Here is a 14967-nt window from a genome sequence, read left to right as displayed (position 1 = left end):
AAGCGGTGTAGGACACAGCAGAACGACACATCACAAGCACACACACACATACACACACCACAGCTATCTAAGCAAAACCACACACTCCAAGATAACACACCAAAGATCTACCTTTATAATCACTGCCAGAAAGACCAACCAGGACTGTCAGTGCCCACTGCTGACACCTACTTGCACCTCAACAATCAAAAGCTTCCACATGCTCTGTGATGAATTCACTGCAAATTCACTGCAAATTCACTGCAAATTCACTGCAAAGCCTAAAGTCGTCCTATAGAGTGGTACAACTGTAGAATACCAAACTGTGTGTGGTCGTCAGATTGGTTATTCATTTGTGGAGACTCTCATTTTCTCTTCTTGAAAAGTCACACATATTCCTCACTGTGTAGTTTATAATAAGTATGGCATAACAGTGTACATGGTAATGTGTAGTTCACTTACATCCACAATAAGGAAATCCAGCCAGCACCAGTAGTTGGTGAAGTACTTCTTGAAGCCGTATGCTATCCACTTCAGAAACATCTCCAGGACGAAGATGTAGGAGAACACCCTGTCAGCATATTCCAGCACCACCTTCACTACTTTCCTTTTTTCTATGTAAATATCCTCAAACGCCTACACAGCAGCAGAGGGGGGATAAAAGCAACATAACTTTACCTTATCTATTCAAGCATGAAGACCCGTATGTTATTTGTTATAAAAAAGTATGTTTCTGAAATGTCAACAAGGCTAACTGCATACTGTATTGAGACTTGAGATTTGCAGTTGAGCAACAGCACGTGTAATCTTTACACTGTGGCCGTGAGATGACCACGAACAGGGGCCATGGGTGAGGGGTCATAGGTCAGGGTAAATCAGCCTTACCAGTGCCCCGCTACTAAGCAGGATCATGAATATGATGAACGTCTCGAACCAGCTGTGTTCTACAATCTGGTAGCAGGTCTTCCTCAATCTCCACCAGGCCTGGCCTAGGCCCTGTGTGGTGTTGATCTCACAGCATTTGCAGTGCCTCACACAGACTGAGACAGACAGACATTCAGTAACATATCGCTATGCCAAACTTTTTAAATAAAACAACAGTACACTGATAGTATTTACTGGTTTGAAAAGAAAGCATTGCTAGACCAACACAACTTATTACAAACATCTACACAGCTCGCTGCAGTGTGTACACACATTCAGGAAAGCAGTCATCTGGGTCCATTAGTTCCTCTGCCAGCTCCGAGAACTCATCCTCCTCCTCCCCTGGCTTCCTCAGGTCCACTGTGCTGCCCTCCGATAGGCTGACCTTTTCCTGAGAAAGAAATAAGGACATATTTAGTATGGATGCCAATGACTTGGCTTCTGTTAAAAGTGACATAATGTCCCATATGTTTCTATGGTGATCCTGTATAGGACTAATACATTACTGTCACTGTATATGTCTTTACAGTATACCCTATATACTGATATATACAAATATCTAGCATACACTGCTGTTATAAATGTCTATACAGAATACCTTACTGTAAAATGTGTCTGTACAACACACATGCACCAAGTGATTGTCAACTGTAATGCTTCAAGCTGACAGCAATATGGCTTAAATCTCCATGTCATGTCCGAATTCAATTCAACAGTGTGGGGTTCGAGCTATTCTATGCCCTTTGCTATTGCCTGGAAGTCTTGGTGCTATTTTGATGAGATTTCCATGTGTAGTAATGGCAGCATATTTAACACGATTTACTAGGATTATTGGAAAAGAGGTGTTGCATCAATCCAATAAACTTAATCCAGCATTAAAGAATGTGTACATGGCCAAGAGATTGGATTATGATCATCATCATTCTTAGGTTGCGTGATGATACCTATTGATGTCATCCACTGACTACATACAAACAACACTCAGATCAGCACACCACACAAATAATCAGACAACATGAAATGAGATTTGTTCAAACAGACAAGATCAGTATAAAGAGTAATAAAAACGCATGTGTGTGATCTAATCATATTCAATAAATACAAAAACAAAAATTAAATTGTTTCTTGATGGTGCTTTTCCACTGTTTAAAGCCATTCATGTGTGAGGGGCATTTTGAACCGCATTGCAGCTTTTATGTTTAGTTAAGTTAAGCTGTTGGATAGCTGGATACAACATTTTTCAGAACCTTAATTGCTGTGGAGTGTGTGGGGAATACCAAGAAATGAGAGACAAAGCCAGACTACTGCCCAGCCAAGCCCCATCCCACTTTATCCTATCCTGCCCAACCCTAACCCAACCCAACCCAACCCCACACAGCCCAGCCCCACACAGCTCAACCCAGCCCTACACAGCCCAGCCTTGCCCTGCCCTGCCCGCCTGCCCAGCCCAGCATCACAAAGGCCAGCACAGCTGTGTCCCGCCCAACCTTTGTCCAGCCCAGTACAGCCCTAGCAAGCTCCGCCCATCCTTGCACAGACAAGCCCTACCCATTCTATCTAATCTGCAGTTATTGAACACCTGGAAGCAAACATCCCCTCAGCCTGATCTATGGAAGGATTTAAGGACGAGGGGAATGGAGGTTAGAGAGAGAAAGAGACCGAGAGAGTTCAGTTCAGCTCAATCACTTTTGTTAAATTGTAACCTCGAATATCTCTGAAAATAAACCCCAAAAAGATGGCCTACTTGAGATTTTTGTGTGTTGACTTGCATTTGGCTCTTACGTAACCAAATCTCTGTGTCATCAGGGATCACCTTGTCTGTGTGGCAGATTAACAGATTATATATCCGGAAAGCCTCCGCATCCACATCCATTTACCACCCCCACCGTAATCTACTGTCTCTCCCTTATCATCTCATTGACCCCTAACCTCATGTTTGCTTTTAAGTGACATGAGCAGCAACCAATTTGATCCCTCTTGATAGGCCTGATATGTCCATCATTTTGGGAAACACTGAACTCAATTGAATGAACATACGAGATGTTTTGTAAAGAGCATTATCTCTAATGAACAAGACCAACATAATACAAGGTTCTGGTATGGAAATGGAAACATGAAACTGGATTTCAACTTACAAAGACCAATCACAGCAGTTCATTATTGATATGAGGGTGGAGACATTTACCGGTTTGTTCTCCTCATCTTCTGAGGACTCGGAGATCTCCTCTTCCTCCTCTAGGAACTCCACGTCTGATTCGCCAGGGGCGATGGGAACACTTATGGTCAGGTTGGGATTAGTCATGTAGCTGTCCTCCTCTGGTACAGTGTACTTTTCCCCATAGCGTCCGATAACTCCCACAATGCCATTGCCCTCCATGTGGTTGGCCACGGGCTGCAGTTTGATAGAAGCCCTGGCCTCTTTGGCCTTTAGACCTCGCTTCCCCAGGTTACCGTTGAAAAGGTCGATGAGGAATTCCTTGAGCCAACTGATGCCGTTGTGGATGCGAGCGACGGCTATCTGGATGTTGTTCATCTCTCCGTCCTCATCAGGAGATGACAGGTTGTCAGAGCTGAAGGAGCTGAGAAGCAGGGCCAGGAAGAGGTTTAGGACCTGCGAGGTGAGAGAGAACAACTCTGAATGTTCTTGGATGGGTTATTTACATCTATGACGGACGCATCCATCCATGACAGAAGATGAATATCTTTGCAGTTCTTGCTGTTAAGGCCTGATCAAATTGCCTTGTTCATAACTGTATGCTGGTGCAATGCTTTGATCTTAAAATTGCAGCGACTTCCAGCATATCTTCAAACCATCTGTAGTTTGAAGTGTGTAGTTTTATGCTGATAAAATGTCTGAAAGCAAACCTTAGATTAGATCTGGAGGGAACAAACCTACCTCGTTTTAAAGAGCCCTGACATGACTGCATACAGATGATACATCCTCATGTTTGTCAACAGAGATAAACCCTGTGGCATAAGTGCATGAGGGTGGGGCCAGCCATGCACATATGGTTGCCATGAATACTTACAACATATAGACAAAGATTCAAGCATCCTATTGCATGTAATCTGTCTAATCCCTTTTCTGAGCGGCTTGATGTGATATACCTCAGTATTTGGTGTATGATGTAAACAGTTGGTAAAAGACTGACTGTATTTTGACCTCTGAGCCTTTCTGAGAAAAGGAACATGAACAGACGATCTGCAATGAATGTTCTTTGACCTTATCACCTTTCAGCATCCTGGATTATCTCTGGTTTGTGAACCCCAAGAGGATGAACAGCTTTCCCTTGATTCATGTGCTGAGAAGTGTTCAGTCAAAGGGTCAAATTAGTGGGGTTACTATAAGATGTTGCACTGTGGCAGTTTTCCAAAAACAGTAAAGTTTAGAAATCTTCATGTTTTGCCCAAGAACTTCATTTACATATATATTTAAAAACATGGGATTGAATATTGCAGAAGGTGACCTTTAAACGCACCAGGATGAGAACAGGTGTTTGAGCAGTGTCTAACAGGAACTTAGTTCTCAAAGCCCTGCTCTTTTATAGCCTGACAAGGTTTTAAAACAATTACAGAGGACTGATTTGACCATAGGGCAGGCAATGCCGGTACCTTAGAGTATTATCGTATTTTAATATGTGTGCTTGGATATGACCTGGAAAAGCCAGAGCCTGGTAATACCCTTCTCTCCTCTCGTCTGTGGACTTGATTTGTCCTTGATTTGTCCTGGATTACACAAAATGATGACCTAATAGGGTAGTTCCTTCATGGCTGAAAAAGTCACTTGTCATGCTGACAAAATATTGAATGTTAAATGTCCTTTAACTAAATGAATTGTTGACCATGAAAAAAAGACTAGGCATTCAAGCGCTTTCAAGTATAAATTACCTATTTGTATTACAAGTTGAATTACAGACTAAGGAACACTTTAGAACTGTGCTCATGAAAGACTGAATTCAGCTCTGAAATATTCTTCAACACATTCAACTACAGTGAAACTATGTGAACATGAATGAATGAAATGTTGCTGCTGCTGCATGTATGGGATTCTGGGAAGAAGGTTTTGATCTCCTCTCATTAAACCTTGGTTTCCAGGACACAGCTGGACAACAAAGCACCACCATCTGGATGGGCAAACCAATATTCCCTTACTGTGGCGCCAAATGACAGCCGTTGTGTAAAAACAGAGCTGTTACTTGGATTAAATCATTTTTCATAACATCGTCCTAACATGGGGCTTTGTTTTATGGCATCGAGGTCTCAATAACTCCTAAAACATTCAATACATTCGGACCATACTGTATAAGAATCATAAGTGTCCCATTTGAAAGGTATCCAAATTGACTAGACAAAACCTTGAGTTGTCATGGAGAATGTATAGTGTTAAATGTGCTTGTGCCCCTTGCTTGTGTCTGCATAACAACATTGATTAGATAATAAATACAGTGCCCTCCAAAAGTATTGGAACAGTGAGGCGAATTCCTTTATTTTTGCTGTAGACTGAAAACATTTGGGCTTGACATCAAATAATGAACGTGAGACCAGAGATCAACGTTTCAGCTTTTATTTCCAGGTATTTACATCAGGATCTGATGCACAACTAAGAAAATATCACATTTTGTTTGAATCCACCCATTTGTCATGTGAGCAAAAGTATTGGAACAGATATACTTAAAACATATTTAAGTGAATAAGACTTAATATTTAGTTGCAAATCCTTTGCTTTCAATAATTGCAGCAAGTCTGTGACCCATTGACGTCACCAAACTTTTGCATTCTTCCTTTTTGATGCTTTCCCAGGCTTTCACTGCAGCCTCTTTCAGTTGTTGTTTGTTTTGTGGGGTTCCTCCCTTCAGTCTCCTCTTAAGCAGGTAAAATGCATGCTCTATAGGGTTTAAGTCTGGAGATTGACTTGGCCAGTCTAATACCTTCCATTTCTTGCCCCTGATGAACTCCTTTGTTGTTTTGGCAGTGTGTTTTGGGTCGTTATCTTGCTGCATGATGAAGGCTCTGCCAATCAGTTTGGTTGCATCTTTCCTTAAATTGGCAGACAAAATGTTTCTGTAGACTTCCGAGTTCATTTTGCTGCTGCCATCATGTGTTACATCCTCAATGAAGATTAATGAGCCCGTCCTAGAAGAAGCCATGCAAGCCCAAGCCATGACATTACCTCCACCGTGTTTCACAGATGAGCTTGTGTGTTTGGGATCATGAGCAGTTCCTTTCTTTCTCCAAACTTTAGCCTTTCCATCACTTTGGTAAAAGTTAATCTTTGTCTCATCAGTCCATAAAACTTTGTCCCAGAATTTTTGAGGTTCATCTCTGTACTTTTTGGCAAATTCCAGCCTGGCCTTCCTATTCTTCTTGCTAATGAGTAGTTTGCATCTTCTGGTGTAGCCCTTGTACTTTTGTTCATGAAGTCTTCTGCGAACAGTAGATAGTGATACCTTCACTCCTGCCATCTGGAGGTTGTTGCTGATCTCACTAACAGTTGTTTTAGGGTCTTTCTTTACAGCTCTCACAATGTTTCTGTCATCAACTGCTGATGTTTTCCTTGGTCTACCTGTTCGACGTCTGTTACTTAGTACACCAGTAGTTTTCTTCTTCTTCAGGACATTCCAAATGGTTGTACTGGCTATGGCCAATGTTTCTGAAATGGCTCTGATTGATTTTCCATCTTCTCTAAGACTCACAATTGCTTGTTTTTCACCCAAAGACAGCGCTCCGGTTTTCATGTTGTTTTCACCTCTGAATACAGTCTGCATAGACAAAACCTATCTTACCCAATCTGAACCTGAGTGTAGACATTCAGTGGTATTTATTGATTGAATAATGTATGTAATAGGACACACCTGGGCAACAAAACACACCTGTCAGTCATATGTTCCAATACTTTTGCTCACGTGACAAATGGGTGGGTTCGAACAAAAAGGTGATATTTTCTAATTTGTGCATCAGATCCTGATGTAAATACCTGGAAATAAAAGCTGAAACGTTGATCTCTGGTTTCACATTCATCGTTTGATGTCAAGCCCAAATGTTTTCAGTCTACAGCAAAAATAAAGGAATTGGCCTCACTGTTCCAATACTTTTGGAGGGCACTGTACATAGTTTGACATTCTGCAGGGGTAACAGACAGTTTACACTAGATTTGCTTTGTTTCTGTACACACACAGAAATACACAGAATCTGCATTTGCTTCTCCATAAAAATGTTGAACATGTATCTTTTACATCCCAACATCTGCTCGAAGCGTGATGGACCTCCAGTGAAAGTCTCCACCCCTCCCTACTACGCCTCATTTCCGTTGATTTAATCCCTTCTTACAGCAAACATCCTCACTTGGTCCTGATGGTGACAAGACCAGCTTGCTGCCATTCTCATAACATCCACAAAATCATTTTAAGCTCTCTTTTCACAGCACTTTCACAAAAAAACTATTGTCATGTTTATACAACTTCTCATAGCTTATGAATAAGTAATAGTGACCCATACTCACCACCAGGTTTCCTATAACCATGACCAGCATGAAGACCAGGATACAGAGAGGCTGTCCGGCCACTTCCATACAGTCCCACATGGTCTCGATCCACTCCCCACATAGCACCCGGAACACGATCAGAAATGAATGGAAGAAGTCCTTCATGTGCCATCGAGGCAGAGTACAGTCTTTAGAAATCTTACACACACAGTCCTGGTAGTTCTTCCCAAACAGCTGCATGCCCACCACAGCAAAGATGAAGACAATTATAGCTAAGACCAGCGTCAGGTTGCCCAGAGCGCCCACTGAGTTCCCAATGATCTTGATGAGCGTGTTTAACGTAGGCCAGGACTTTGCGAGCTTGAAGACTCTCAGCTAAAAAGGAGATCAAATGACAGTTTACTCCATGATAAAATGCTTGAAAAACATTATATTTGCCTTTATCTAAATAAAGATAAAGTAGAAGAATAATGTGTCACTGAAATCAAACATACGTCTTTACAAGTGCAAAGTACAATTTTAGATTTTAAGGAAATATTGAAGAAACACATATTGAACATGTTTTCATATCTGACATTAAGAAGCTATTAAGTTAATGCAAGTGTCTCTGTTGGTAGTGTGTCACCCAGTTCCTATCTACTGTATGTGATAATATGACTCAATTATAATAATGGACAACAGATTAGAGGCCCTCCAAGTGCACGTGCTACTGTATACTACTGTAGCTTAAAGTTTACCTCCAACATAGTATTAGGACTGACTAATCATAATACAGTAACATCTGTTGATTCATTTGAAATGGGATTTGGAGATACAAAATACATACCATAAGAACTAAAAACCATAACAGTTGACCATTAGTTGACTAAATGAAACTGAGTTCACCTAAATATAAAGGAACATTACCAGTCTGAAGGAGCGGAGCACAGATAGGCCTTCAACGTCGGAGAGGCCCAGTTCCATCAGACTGAGACAAACGATGATGCCATCAAACATGTTCCAGCCCTGTTGGAAGTAGTAGTATGGGTCCAGAGCAATGACCTTAAACACCATCTCTGCTGTGAAGATTCCTGTGAACACCTGTCATCGGACAGAAAGATTCCAGAATCAGCAGGAGAACTGAACGCTCTACACTTGAATTATCCTTACCAGATACATATGTATTTGTTTGTATCAAATACTACATCAAAGATGTAGCTATATAAAATGTCCACAACATCTGGATTGTTTTTTTGGGCACAATGGTATGTCCTTCCCTAGACTAAGAAAAAAATTATATTTAACTTGCAGAATATTTAGGAGCCCATTATCAGAATTACAATATACTGAACTTCCTTTAGGCTTCCTACTGCTGTTGAATAAGCTGGGATCCCCTCCCATCCAATAGCACTTAAGGTGTTAACGTAGTGTCCTGGGAACAATCCCAATCTTTCCAGCCCATAAAGCCCCCTTACCAGATTGCCGATGGAAAGCATCCCATTAAACTTGTCTGTCATGGGGTAGTGTTCCAGGGCCATGAAAAGGGTGTTGAGGACAATGCACACAGTGATGGCCAGATCTACGAAGGGATCCATCACCACAAACTTGACCCACTCCTTCACCCTCAGCCACATGGGGCTGCAGTCCCAGATCAGGTACTTCTTAGCGAAGGTGTACCAGCAGGGGTGGCACTTCTGTCTTGACTCTTCCAGCTCTGCAAAGGGAAACCAAAGAGGGTTCGGTTTGGAAACATTTTAATATGTTCCTCTGTCAAAAGCATAGAGCTGAATTCGAACTGGAAGTCCAAGTATTTAACTCTCATTTGAATGTAAATCATGCAATAATGGCAAAGGGAGATTTCCATAAAAAATGAGAAACAAACATGGAGCCCAAATTAGGACCCTGTCCTAGTTCTGAGAGGATTGAAATCTTATCCAGCTAAAAAAAATTCTGGGTGTAAAAAAGACCCTCAGCAAGTGACCTCTAACCTCTGAAGTGACCCTCACCCTCCATGGCATCGCTGAAGAAGCTGACAGAGCTCAGAATTCTCTTCCTGCGCAGTGGGGCCTCCAGCACATCTGGGGAGGGCTGGGGAACAGGATTAAGGCTTGACTCTTCCACACAAGTGGGTTCCTTGAGCAGATGCAGGTAAAGGAAAAATGTCACTGGATGTACACAAGGACACAATAGGTTATTTTTATGTGGTTCTTTTATGGCTATTTTTGATTTTATTAATGAGGGTAGGATGTGTAGGTGTATAAAGATTCCTACGTGACGTAGAAGAGAAAGAAATGCTGTAAAAATCGAATTCAAGGTCACAGCTGTGGCCTTCAGATGCACTCACCGTGTCCTCTTTGACCTTCTCCATGCTGCAGGCAGGCAGAGAGGTGGGGGTGTGCAGCCCCATGGTGGTCACTCCATTCTGGTCCAGGGATATGTTGAGTCTGCCGTTGATGTTTAGGCTGGGGGTGAACACCTGGGAGCAGTGGCTCCTCACGCTGCCAGTTCTCTTCTTGTGCCACGGGGTGACAGTGGAACCAGCACGACTCCTCACCGTGTCCCCATGGAGACTGTACTCGTCGTCACCAAAGTCGGCCTCGGAATTGTTGCGTGGACGGAAAGTGAAGATGCTGATCTGGCTGCCTCTGCGGGTGCTGAGGGGGTGGGAGGACAGGGAGGCCAGGAAGGGGTGCACAGGCAGAGGAGACGTGGGGAGCTGCAGTACAGGAAGAACAGCACACACAGTAGAGTCAGAACAGAAGAGTAAAAGACACGATCGTGATCAGCTTCCAACCATGAAAGATAACGAACAGCAGCCAGACGGAATTCATTAGAATGTTCTGTTACTGATGACACCGTACCATGAGCTCATCCAGGGGGTCAAACTTCTCTTCTGCCTCCTCTGGGGTTTCTTCGGAGAGCGTTCGGTGGGATCTCTTCCTGCTCCGGCGTATACTGCCCTCCTTCAGGCAAAAGGGGGACATCTGGGGGGAAACCACCGATTCTGTCTCGTGGTTTCTCCGTGCTGCCTACAGAGGAACACAAGATCAAAACAAGGGCATTGTTGTTGTGCACATATGTCAGTGTATAGAGAACAGACAGTATACATAGAACAGTAATGCAAAATAGTGTTTTCATGAATGTTATATAATCATTTATCACAACTATATACAGTGTGTCGTGCAATGTATAGCTTCAATATGACACCTATATGAAAAGTACCCTCTGGTCTTTCCTCAGGTGTTCCATAGCCAGTTGAAACTCTCTCTCTTTCTGCCACGCCTCGGCGATGGTGGCCTGGTTCTGCTCCTCGTAGGCCATGGCAACCACGGCCAAGATCAGGTTGACCAGGTAGAAGGAGCCCAGGAAAATCACCAGCACAAAGAAGACCATGTAGGTCTTCCCTGCTGATCGCAAAGTCTGGGGGTGAGGAGACACCGTCAGTGTATGCACCATACCATGCACTGGTTTGGCAAAAATACAACGCACACCTCATTAAAGGACTGAAGGAATATGAATAAAGAGTAAAATAAGTAAGAGTTAAACAGTAATATAGGAAATGGTTGTATTTCCGTGTTTTAAGAACAAGGTTGCACCTGGTGATACAGATTCTCCCAGTAGTCTTGTGTCATTAGTCGAAAGAGAGCCAGAAAAGCCCATCCAAAGCTGTCAAAACTGGTGTAGCCATAGTTGGGGTTTCTCCCTATCCTGAGGCAATCAAACCCATCAGGACATTTCCTGTAACATAGAATACAGATTTTGTACAACAGGAAATTAACTCAAGTGCTTCCTCTACTTAAATAACCATCCCTGTGATAAGCAAGAACCGTATAAATCCCATTTACAGCCAACTGAGACGACGGAGGGAGCATGATAATAGGATACAAGATATCATATGATATGATCTCATCAAGGCTAAAACAGGCTAAATATGGTCTCTACATGGACCCAAGTGTCTGTCAGCTCCACAGTGGCGCGGAGCGGATAACTGAGTAAAGCATGCAGAGCTTGGTATCATCAGCGCTGTGACTTGAACTGAAGGAACTTGGAACTTGTTTCCAGGCAGGGGCTCTAAAATCGGAGCATCAGGGAAAAAAGATTACGTTGTGCCAGATGGATATCAAGTTGCTGTTGAATTTTTTAACTTGATGCTTCCGTCTCTGATCTTTATTGTTACTACTGCGGCATTACAGCAAATGTTGCAGTCCAGCCACTGAGCGCAAGCTGGGCTTCCGAGTCAATTTGAAAGCTGAACAATTTAGTAATGGCAGCAAAACAGCTGGGAGGGAGGGAACCACTCTGAAAACAGCTGTAGATCTTGCCAGGATCACTAATATACCGGCTAGGAGGATTGGCCTGCAGCATTCCCCTGTCAGCATTCTGCTGCTGCAGACTAAATGTCATTTTATCATGAGAGGGGAGCGATGAAAGGATTGGACTGTCAGGATGCACCTGCCCTGGTCTCCTGAGGAGACACACAGGTGTTCAGCAGGAGTCATAGGTTACACACACGCTGTCTGCATATTTACACCATGTTCCGTATTTGATCACAAACAACATATGTGGTTTCCACTGACAGATAATAGCCATGTAATTGTGTAGAAACTAGATCAGTTTGATTTTTGGTTTATATTCTACCATTGACTTGTTGAGATATAGGCATTATGTAAGATTCCTCAAATGTAGTTAGATAATCTCGTTATTTGACGTGTACTGTAAATGCTTCACGCTATTATCTGGACTTAAAATGAATGTGACCTTCAATCATGCAGGGAGCTCATAACATGCACCTCACTATAAAAACAAGAAGCATGTTGGGAGAAGGGAGGTTTAAGATTCTATAGTAACTGTGCCCTAGAGATGGCTGTTGCGTGTGTTGCCTCTCTTAATCTGTCTCTGGAGTGCGGTGTAGTCCCTCCCTAGCTGTGGAAGCAATCTCCAGACACTTCATCATAGCTGAGCTCCAATACCTTTGGCAGTGGATAACTGGCTGCCATGCTCCCATATTAAACTCTTAAGGCATAGTTTAGAGTGACAAAAAAACATCCATTACAACTCAAGAGGCAAAACAACAGCTTTCTACTAAATCCAACAGATTAATCCAAATAAATCCAGCAATATTGCTCAATCTTGTGTTAAGCTTTCCCATTTTTTTGTGGTAAAGAATCTGTAGAAACACTGCGGTTAACACCCAAAATGTGTATGGTAAATGTAAAGTAACATGGCACCAAAATAGCATATGTAAACCATGTCAGGCTCATGGAGTGATTTTTGGATTTAACCCGAGTATAGCTGGTGTAGGGCAAAAGTTCAAAATGTCTGCCTGTGACTCCTGTGTCAGCCAGGAGTAAAGTGTGTTCGAGGATAAGCAAAGTCTTTAAAATCTACATTAGGCATGATGTTCGACAAAGCTCAGTTACATGTAGAAAAAACTCACATACAATTAAAAATCTTGAAAATGTGAAGTGTGTGTGTGTGTGTTTGAAAAGAAATTACTTAAAGATTTAAATTGGAAATCTATGTGGGGATTACTTGGTGGAACACACTCAAAAGATTATACATTCTCTGTGTTTTACATGCTCTCTTTTTACTGGTTCACAGTAAAGTCTTGTATCCAACGTCAAGTTAAGATCATTCCATCAGCATATATAGAATTTTGCCCAGAAACTCCCAACACTACAAAACTCTGCAATTGACCTGCATCTTTGACATGATTTTCATAACAAATAAAATTACAATTAAAGAAAACAAATGTGCTTTTTGCTATGGTGGTCCAGTTTTCAAATTAAATGAGAAAGAAAGAGGTCTAATCCAGATTGTTCTGTTATAGTCCAAACGGCCATTATCAAACCCATTAGAGACTGAAAAAAGAGATTAAAATGGCTCAGAAGTGAATCTAGTAGTGAGGAAATCCTACTTGTGGGTCTGTGCTCTCTTGTGTTTGGGGTTAAACCACTCCTCAGAATGGATGTATGACCCTTTACAACCATCCTGCAACAACATGCAGTGCAAAATGGAGCTAGTTGCACAGAAGGACCTTATTATCTTTATCGTCCCAGTTTATCAGTGTCCTCACATTTTTTTATCAGAATTTCCTTGTAGAAAACACAGCCCCCACGCTTTCTTTTGAGGGGACACTAATAGCAACAGTCCCTGGGACACTGGATTATATGTGTTCACAATTAAATTCTAACTAGTTTTAATGATCCTACGGTTAACAAGAACCTGGACCTATTCGCTGAAAATCCTGGGATTTGTAATTTCATACAGATGGGTACTTAGTTCAACATAACCCTTGAACTAGTCCTGGCGTTCTGCTGTTAGAAAATCATTGGGATTTAATGGCTTACGAGGAGAGTGGGCTGAGTAGCCTGATTTGGATGGTTTCACACTGGACCTGTGATTGGGAACAAGGTCCACGTCCTCCCTCTAAGACAAAATGTCATGTATGCATCGCACACACACACATTTGACATTATTTACAGATATTTCCAATTAAAGCTTTGCTTTTTACACAGTAAAAAAGAATACCTGCAGAATCTATATGAACTGAATGGTTTCCTCAAAGCTATAGTATCCAAGAAAGAAAATGCAGAAAAGGGATCTGTCTGGTCTGGTTAACCTAATTGTGTTATAGAGCTTATGAAATGATGAAATCCCAAGCCCATCTATCCAGCTGGCAGCTGTATATTTGACATGTAAAGGGTTCCAATTGAAGCCGGGCGATTAAATGAACCACATGCCATCTTGTGTGATGCCTCTGACACGCGACACCAACACTGGCTGGATTGTGTTGGGACACACGACATTATAACCTCTCTCTTAGTTACAGTAAAACAACAGCCACAAAATAGAACAGAATCGAGAGAGTTTTGAGAATATTAGTGGTATTGGTGCTTTCTACTGCTCTAGGATATGTTCATTTGTTAAGTACTGTATATGAGGTAAACATGCAACTATAAATTTCACGGTCATAAACTATTTAAAGCTAAACAACTTCCTAACACTCATGCATTGTATACAATACAAGCACAGACAATCCAGCTGTGAGGAAATCAGCTCACTTACCCTGCATCATTTCCATATCCACATATTAAGGCATCCTTTGCTCCCACAACTTTGTAGAAATTATCTGAAAAGCAGAGAAAAGTCAAATGAAACACAATATTATACTATATAAGTATATATATAATACTAATATAATACTTTTCTACCTCTCTCATACAAACACAGTAAGAACAGTGATGTGGTATGTGGGCGCACCCTCATTGGTAACAAAATCTAGCATTGAGTTCCAAGTCCTGTTGTTGCAGACAAAAGTGTCATTGGGGTTGAAGGTGGAGTTGACGCAGTGGGCCGTGCTGCGGATACACTTCTGACGTAGGATCCCCATGAAGAGCTGCAGGCCGATGAGGGCGAACACACTCAGACAGAACACGGTCAGGATCATCACGTCGGCCAGCTTCTTCACTGACTGGATCAGAGCGCCAACGATGGTCTTCAGGCCTGGAGGAGACATCTAGTAGTTAAATATACATCCTCATATACCCAAAAGATGATTCTTTGAAAGCTTGAGCCTGGAAATGTAATGGTGCTCTACGAGA

The 14967-nt window shown here is 42.1% G+C and overlaps 1 protein-coding gene across 1 annotated transcript in view; it reads right to left on the bottom strand.

The window, feature by feature from the left end:
- The window catches only part of LOC124472942 (sodium channel protein type 4 subunit alpha-like), a 30677-nt gene that overhangs the window by 6573 nt on the left and 9137 nt on the right, over nucleotides 1-14967 (bottom strand). Inside the window, exons 7-20 of the mRNA XM_047028114.1 lie at nucleotides 14627-14869; nucleotides 14432-14495; nucleotides 10960-11101; nucleotides 10586-10783; nucleotides 10225-10392; nucleotides 9708-10079; nucleotides 9352-9496; nucleotides 8839-9077; nucleotides 8291-8464; nucleotides 7403-7759; nucleotides 3089-3514; nucleotides 1177-1294; nucleotides 865-1019; nucleotides 442-615 (exon numbers count right to left, since the gene is read on the bottom strand). Of these exons, the coding sequence (XP_046884070.1) occupies nucleotides 442-615; nucleotides 865-1019; nucleotides 1177-1294; nucleotides 3089-3514; nucleotides 7403-7759; nucleotides 8291-8464; nucleotides 8839-9077; nucleotides 9352-9496; nucleotides 9708-10079; nucleotides 10225-10392; nucleotides 10586-10783; nucleotides 10960-11101; nucleotides 14432-14495; nucleotides 14627-14869 (2975 nt within the window). The remainder of the gene's footprint in view (nucleotides 1-441; nucleotides 616-864; nucleotides 1020-1176; nucleotides 1295-3088; nucleotides 3515-7402; nucleotides 7760-8290; nucleotides 8465-8838; nucleotides 9078-9351; nucleotides 9497-9707; nucleotides 10080-10224; nucleotides 10393-10585; nucleotides 10784-10959; nucleotides 11102-14431; nucleotides 14496-14626; nucleotides 14870-14967) is intronic.

Source organism: Hypomesus transpacificus, chromosome 10 (genome assembly GCF_021917145.1).
Source record: "Hypomesus transpacificus isolate Combined female chromosome 10, fHypTra1, whole genome shotgun sequence".
In the NCBI taxonomy this organism is placed as follows: Eukaryota; Metazoa; Chordata; class Actinopteri; order Osmeriformes; family Osmeridae; genus Hypomesus; species Hypomesus transpacificus.
The sequence above is the reverse complement of the archived record's forward strand: the minus strand, read 5'-3'. Positions and strand labels throughout refer to the sequence as shown.